This window comes from Ictalurus furcatus, chromosome 17, assembly GCF_023375685.1.
Source record: "Ictalurus furcatus strain D&B chromosome 17, Billie_1.0, whole genome shotgun sequence".
Taxonomy (NCBI): Eukaryota; Metazoa; Chordata; class Actinopteri; order Siluriformes; family Ictaluridae; genus Ictalurus; species Ictalurus furcatus.
The window spans coordinates 18,745,617-18,754,287 of record NC_071271.1 but is presented as its reverse complement, the minus strand read 5'-3'; the positions used below and the strand labels follow the sequence as shown (position 1 = coordinate 18,754,287).

At 38.4% G+C, this 8,671-nt stretch overlaps 1 protein-coding gene across 1 annotated transcript; it reads left to right on the top strand.

The window, feature by feature from the left end:
- Nucleotides 1-55: 55 nt before the first annotated feature.
- Nucleotides 56-5,804, top strand: rnf183 (ring finger protein 183). The gene is made up of 2 exons (XM_053646910.1): nt 56-1,041; nt 3,266-5,804. The coding sequence occupies exon 2, from the start codon at nt 3,324-3,326 to the stop codon at nt 4,197-4,199; it is 876 nt and encodes a 291-aa protein (XP_053502885.1). The 5' UTR covers nt 56-1,041; nt 3,266-3,323; the 3' UTR covers nt 4,200-5,804.
- Nucleotides 5,805-8,671: the final 2,867 nt, after the last annotated feature.

The following is an 8,671-nucleotide window of genomic DNA, read 5'->3' as shown; positions in this document are numbered from 1 at the left end:
CAGAGGTGGAAAGGAAAAGATTATCACACTCACACCTAGGAGTTTTTATACCTCAAAAGCATTATTCACCCAAATGGGAACAGATCCTGTTTGCATTGAATTTAAATTCAGGTACACTCCTGGTTTAATATTTCACTCCTTTGGTGATTATTACCCTACAGCTACAGGTGATTTAGAAGAGCAATCCACTATTACACGGAAGAGGAAATGGCTTAACTTAACTCGTGCCCATGTTGGATTAGTAAGTATTTTTATAAGTTGGTTGATTTTGGAATCAATATCTGGAAGCAAATTGCTGTGTGTTTCACATCAGTAGGAGTTTAGTAATGTATTCTGTAGCAGTATGTATAGCAAGAGCTTGCACTCAGATCTTATCATTTTGTGTGCCATTTAACTTCCTGCAGAGATTAGAATGAGGGGACTTCTGTATTGGCATTACACAGCAAGTGTGACATGGTTAGGCGTGAAACTGTGTTTTATTGTGAGCTGTCCTTGACTTAAACTAAACACGTACAGGGACATGTCAGCATGCTGTCTGTAGGTTATTTTTTTCTGATTTCGGAAAATGATCAGTATCTTTTAAAGACATTTCCTGCCTTACTGTGTTTACTTTCTTGCTGGTTTAAGTGAAAGTGTGTGTTGCAATAGAAACCTCAGGTAAATACTTGATTAACCTTCCACAATTACAAAATGGGATCTGTGAAATACAGGCCCGCAACCTGCAAATAATACCTACAAACAATCTACGTAGTTCTTGTGTTAAGTATTTTTGCGCTGCTGTTTTTTCTTCAAATTCTACCTGAACCAGTCAAACAGGTCTGACCTAGAGGGGAGGGTGAGTGATGATTAGCACAGGTGACTAGGAAGAAAAGGAATAACATCAAGCCAGAAGGAGAATAATACAGTGAACGACTGCAGTCTTCATGGATGGTGAAGTGAGGTGAAGGATAAGAGCATGAACTAAGACTTGCAACTAGCCTGGATTATATGTTGTTGGAGCCAAGCAAGCTTGGACTATATCTAGGACCCAAGACTCTGGGGGTAAGATGGAAATACTTACTAATATCTGTCTGAATCACTTTTGCACTCCAGTATCACTGTCTAATTCACTTACTCTGTTGATATCTGAGCTATTTAAATCCATAATTATCTAGTAAAGGTGCTATTTATATATACACCTGCCTGATTTAATTTCATTTCCAAAGGTCATTCTGGGACTGTGAACCATTTTAAAGCAGCCTAAGTGCATTATAAACTCATCTTCGCACCTGCTAGAGACAAAGTAACAGGAAATTTGATGGAATAGATTGAGATGTGGAATATTTGTAAACTGAAAGAAGCTGAGAAAGGATTCAAAAACTTGGGTTGGGTGTCTTGAATAAATGCATATGCGGTGTAACACACATTCTGTAGGGTCTTCACAGGTAGATAACTGAAAACTGCACCAGGAAACCGAATTTCATATCAGACCCTTTATCTCATTAAGTTTTATTCGGCCTGATTCACGTACAGGCTATTCATCACTCGTATTTCACGTTAAAAGTTTGTGCAGTGTGTTTTGAGGCCACATGATGTTACTAAATGACGTTATTAATCTTGTAACCTACAAAAACAGTAATCTTACCAAAAACAGTACTAATTCAGAACTAGCTAGAAACACCACCTTCCCTGATGACATGTGTCTACATTAAGCATGTGTACGTGCAGATCTGCAGTGGCAGAGAATTCATTTTTAATGCACTTAAAGTAATCTTCTAATCCACTAGATGGGCTAATAATATAATGCATAGTAGTCTCAATCTCATGTTTGAACTATCACTACCAGGAAATGTTCAAACTTGTCGAGTGACACCTTCTTAAACGTTTAAGAAGCAAAGAACAGTAACTATTCCTTTCCGTGCTTTTATGATTGTTCCTGGTTCCCAGAAATTGACCTGACAGTGATTCATGAACAGCAATATGCATTTGGTTCGATATTTCAGCAAAGGGGAACCTTGCTTGTGTAATATAATCATGAATTTTTATTTTGTAACTTTGTATTGTTTGCATCCAAGTGTGTAATAGCCCTTGGACATGAATTGTTCCCCTTTTTCTGGGGCACATTTCTTTTTTGCTAATAACTCGATCTATTATGATTCTACCGCCACCCTAATGACAACTAACCAAAAGTTCTATTTAGAACATGAAATATAATATAACTAATATAAAACACGGCTTGGGTCTTCTCCTTTTGAACTGACTCAATGTTAAAAATAAAATAGTTATTATATAATATTATATTATAATAATATAATAGTTGTCATTGTTGCTATAGTTGTTGGCTGGAAACAATGACACAATTTTATATTATATATATATATATATATATATATATATATATATATATATATATATATATATATATATATATATATATATATATAATTTTGTCATTGTTTCCAGCCAACACATACTCTACCAATTGTGATGGTGACTTAAAAAAAACAACCCAGGAGTGTCCCTTCTGAATGTCATTCTTGCAATGTATACAAAACACATTTTGCATGTAATATGATTTAACACTCCTATACTGCTGTCAGGAAAAGGTACTATGCTACATATCAATTAAAATTGGCACCACGTAGAAAAAAAAACTTATAATAAAACTTGTCATTAATTTGTGCTGATGTTATGTTGCAAAAATGGTTTGTGCTGCTTCGGATTATAAGATATTAGAATCAATATATTTTAATACAAGTCTATGGCCAAGCGTGATATAACCGTGTGTTAAACCTAATTCAAGTCGTGAAAGCCAAAAATCTTATTAGTGTCCATTGTTTGTGCTGGTTTCTGCTGTCCAAAACTAGTTTGTACCTGTTTGTATTGTTGTCTATACACTACGTCTTCAATTCACTGTGATGTCACTCTTGGCCATTGTCTTAAGCTGATGTACCTATAATGCTATAACATCTAATAAACCAACCAATTTTTATGGTACACATAAATGCTGACTGTTTTATTTTATTTCTATTCATATGGGTGGGGCAATTTCATTGAGGTCTTTAAGGCTACTTTTTCTCTTTGCTACTATATAACTAAAGGTACAAAAGGTGTTTCCTAGTGATGGTAACTGTCCCAGTGACTAGCATTTGTACCTTTTTGTGTTTCTTTTTACTATGATTTTCTAGATTCATGCTTGCAAATATTAGACCTTCTCTTCATACTCATGTTACCAATAACAATATTTGCATTGTGTGACAACATATCACTTCATCTGGTCCTATAGGGTGGCTGCTTCCCTGAGTATTTTACTCTTCCGTTCTAAACCTCCGACATTCTGTGCCATGACTGACAACCAAGCAAGTGAAGGAGGAGACCAGGAGAAGTGCAGACCAAACGTCAAACCTCAGTACCACCAGAAGGACAGTAACCAACAAGAGACACCGGAGAAGCCCGAAAAATGTGAAATACAACATCGACGGAGTCGTAGCAGTGATTCAGAGCGACGCGGCAGACAGAGGGAGCGAGCGGGGGAACATGGGGGACAGAGGGAGCGTGGTCGAAGTGAAGAGTCCAGACGTAGCTCAAAGAGAAGCAACAGTGGCAGAGGCATTAATCACTATCCCCAGGACAACCTAGATGAAACGGAGTGTCCCATCTGCTTCTGCCACTATGACAATGTCTTTAAGACTCCTAAGCTGCTCTCCTGTGGCCACACATTTTGCCTGGAGTGTCTAGCTCGCATCAATGTCTTGTCTGTGGAGATCAAGAAACTGTCATGCCCTGTGTGCCGGGAGCTCACCGAAATCCGTCACGGCCGAGACTTGCCACATCTCGGCAACAATGAGCACGTTTTCCGCAAGCTGCCACCTCAGATGCAGAAGGCTCAGTCTGTGCGCTTTAACCGCAGCAAAGGCAAACTGGTCCTCAAGAACACTACTCTAACAGGCTGCTTCAGTAAGAAGAGCACGGTTCTGCCAGTTGGGGCCGTAGAGGAAGGTCTCTCATCGGCTACGATTATAAATGTGGGCAGACCTCCGAACAGAGTGAGCAGTCGCATGGGAAGGATGTTCCAGTCCAATAATTGCTACTACACTGTGGTGGTCTCCATTATTGTGGTCGCAGTGGCCCTCGTAATAGTGGGCATTTTGACCTTTGTGGTGATTCCCAGCCTGATGAATGGAAGGAAAAACGGTGAGTCTGAGAACATGAATGGGTAGTGGGAGGCAAACCCTGTATGATGAGCTGAGGAAGGCAAGCTGAGACTAAGAGAGCAAACCAAACTCTAGGAGTTGGTATTGTTAGGTGGAGACGACATGGCTGAAACATATCTGCTGGCCTTGCCATCATCCTTTTGTGTCAGTGGCCCAATACAAAAAGGCATGACACACTGCATATTGTAGACTTTTTGTGAAGGCTGTAACTTTAACAGCGTGAAGGATAGGCTGAAGATCTACAGAGGTACTAAAGAGCTATAGAAATGTTCACCAGATGGAAATAGTATAAACACATACTGTGACTATTATAGATATTATAAAAGGAAATAGCTATGAAACCCAAATGTTATCCTCCACCCTGTCTTACTTTTCACCGTGGTGTACATGACTGAGAGCATTCAGGGACAGATCAACATTACTGTATCTTTTAATCTTCCTGTTCTCCTGAGTATTTTTAACATTGTTACAAGGAAGTTTTAGCACTGATGGCGGGAAAAAAAGAAAAGAAATGCAAATGCTGCCGGATATAGAACAATAAACAGGAAGAAAAAACCCCACATCATTGTGTAAATTAAGAACAGTAGTCCTTCAGTACCATGCGTAATCACAACTACCACTGAATGAATGTGCAACTGTGTCACCAAGACATAATGGCAGCCAGTGATGATACTGGCTATTAGCCAGAAGATGGTCACAATGTCTCCTAAAGCAGTTATTTAGGACATCCCACAGATCCTGAAGATCAAGTAACAGCAATCTGATCCTAGCAGTATATTAAACCCTTCTCAGTTCAGGGTCTGGATACACTGCTCCTGATTTACCACTGTACAGCATGTTTACCACACTGTCCTCACTTGACATTTGTGTATGGCCTCTATGTTCTCGCACTAAGTATGGAATGATGTTTAAGCATTAGTTCACCTGGAAATGCAACGCCACCTGGAAGCACCTCATCTCACATGTCTCATGAACTTCTCTCATGTGGAAAGGGGGTGGGGGTGTTACACATTGTGTAATAGTACACAACCTGTAAATAGCATTCATATAGAAAATCAACAATAAATGATGTCCACACTAATGTACAAATGTTTTTAATGACTGAGTTTAGGCATATATAGGTTGATTTATGGTAATTGCAAGTGGCCCAAATATAATTAACCATATTTTAGGTGTCAACAGTGGGATTGGGTCAAAATTCACTTTTTATTATGATAAAAAACAAAACCTGACTTATATGTGTGACATATACAGTAGCTCAGTCAGGGCGTTTCAAAACAAGTTAACAAAAAAGATTTCTAAGTTTTGCTAACATTCCCATTAAGTTATGAAAACCTTATTCTGTCCTTTTAAGAAAGATTTATTTCTTTTTATTTATTATCTCTTGGTTGTTTGTTCCTTATACATGTGTCCTGTGATTTCATGTTGTAAATTCTCTTATGACCATAATGAACCATCCATCCATCTTCTATACCGCTTGATCCTTTTCAGGGTCATGGGGAAACCTGGAGCCTATCCCAGGGAGCATGGGGCACAAGGCGGGGTATACCCTGGACAGGGTGCCAATCCATCGCAGGGCACACAATCACATACACATTCACACACCCATTCATACACTACGGACACTTTGGTCATGCCAATCAGCCTACCATGCATGTCTTTGGACTGGGGGAGGAAACCAGAATACCCGGAGGAAACCCCCGCAGCACGGGAAGAACATGCAAACTCCGCACACACAGGGCCACAGTGGGAATCGAACCCCCAACCCTGGAGGTGTGAGGTGAACGTGCTAACAAAGTCACTGTGCGCCCCCCATAATGATCAAACAACCAAATAGTAATGTTTAAAAAATGTTAGCCGACTCTCTAATTAACTGATTAAATAATTAAAATTATATTATAATTAAAAGTTTCCAGAAAAAAAGTTCCACAAATGATGTATCAACATTTTTGTGCTAATGTTTTCAGAAAGTTTTTATCGAATGATCGAATGAAGGTTTTTTTTTTTTAACATTACTGGAAGAAGGTTTGTTCATAACTTTGATAGAACCTTGTCAGAACGTTAGTCAAACTTCTGAGAATGTTCCCTGTTAGCTGGGTTTCCACTGTTTACAAGGTTACATACACAAACTTTTAATCTTTAACCATTTACTAGGGAAATGCAGCTGCCCTCTAGTGCACTGTAACCTAAAACCCACATTTCCTTCAAAACTTATTTAGATAAAAACGTGAGGTGATCAGATTTCTTTACTTGTCTGAGTTCTGCTAATATTATAAACAAGTGTTTGATTAGCACTCTTTGCCCATTAATGTAAATTCAGGGTATTGAGATTTTAAAAAATCTTATTAAGCCTCATGTGGAGAAAAACAAGTGGACTCTCAGGCTACAGAGTAACTACAATCATAGAAAATAAAGAAATTATGGTTCTGTTTCATGTCCTCATTCTACAGCTTTTTAACTTTAATTGAACTCTTCATGCGAGTTACCCGAAGCACAGAACACCATTCGCTTTGGTTTTCATTTAATGTTGCACCAGGTCTCCTCAAATCTTTCATAAACTTAATTAACATCATTCACATTTTGAAACAAATATTAGACCAAACAGAAAAAGATGGGAAGTTGATCCACTGTTTATTTAGTTTATTGTAGTAGTGATGGATGGTGCAATGTCTAGTGTTGCTGCCTTACAGGATCCCTGGTTTGATCCTGAGCTTGGTTTACTATTTGTGTGATGTTCTCCCCGTGTACTCTGGCTTCCTCCCACTCTTAAAACAAAACAAAACCATGCAGGGAGGCAGATCGGCTATGCTAAATTGTCCCTAGGTGTGAATGAGTGTGAATGGTGCCCTGTGATGGACTGGCCACTTTACTGAAGATGAATGAATGAATACTTGGACAGTAAACATTTTGGAAATCTACTCTATTTTTGATAAGATGTAAAAAAAAAAAAAAAAAAAAAAAAAACCCTCTCAATTAGATTTTTAAAGGAATTATTCCTTTAATCATACTTTGAAAATGGCCTGCAGGCTGAATGGCAGTGGTTCACAGTTTGGACATGCTTGACAGTTTATTTACACATACAGTGTAAAGTGAAAACGTTCAAGATTCTTATAAATTATTCACCTTGGTTCTTGATTCATACTTACTACTTGCTAATGCAACACACACACAAAGAAATTTGACAATGCTGTAAAAGCATATCTGATAACACACCTCAATATACACTATACAGCATATACACTATACAATGCTATAAGGTTTGTGGACACCCATATGCGAGTCTTCCCCAAACTGCTGCCACAAAGTTAGAAGCATACAACTGTATAGGATGTTTTTGTATGCTGTAGATTTATAGTTTCCCTTCACTGGAACTGAGAGGCCCAAACCTGTTCCAGCATGACAATGTTCCTGTACATAAAGTGAGGTTTATAAAAACATGGTGTGCCAAGATTGGAGTGAAAGAACTTGTCCTGTACAGAGGCCTGGCCTCGACCCAACTGAACACCTTCAGGATGACCCGGAATGCTGACTGCGCACCAGACCTTCTCGTCTGACATCAGGGCTGGACCCGTCACAAATTCCTACAGCCAAATCTAGTGGAGAGTCATCTCAGAAGAGTGGAGGTTATTATAACAGCAAAGGGGGAATAAATCTGGAATGGGATGTTTAAAAAACACATATGAGTGTCCCCTTTTGGCCATATAGTGTACATCCAAATCTGTAATAATACTGAGTTTCTATTAAACGTGGATAATATTAGGTGATTGATTAACACCATGACATAACTGTCCATTAATTTGGTTAATTAGAGTTGATCAATCCCACAGACAGTTCAGTTTTTTATTATTTCCTGGTGCAAACACACCTGAGCCAGGTAGGTAATAATGACATAAATAAATGTTCCATTATTTGACCTGTAGATTTAAAGATATGATAAAACCATAAACGGGCTGGGGACTGCAAAGATCAAGAAGTTCTGGGTTTGTGCAAGACAGTATGGACCCCGAGGCTCCGGAACCCTGGAATCACGTGACTAATTTTTTTATTAATGAGTGGAGCTTCGTGTTTTGGCAGCAGTGTGTCTGAGGAACTGAAACAATATGAAAAATATAATTTCTACTCATAACATACCCAAATATTGTATTAAAAGTCAAGTTCAGAAATATCTCATAAATATGCATTTCAAGAGATCCCAGAAAAAGTCTAAGGAAGGCCACATAGGTGTGTGATGGTCGGGTGTCCACATACTTTTGGCCATATAGTATATCTATAGTGTTTTAAAAGGTAATAGTAATTCACTATGTATAAGAAGGAGAAGTCCCCGATGACCAACATCTTGTATTCTTTGAATGATTCTGCATTTGCACGGATTTTCTACTTACCGTAAACTGATCGAAACATGGTTCATTAAATTTTGCATTTTTAATTTCATGAGTTTTTAAGCAAAGATTTGAGGCAAGTGGATAATGATTTTGAGT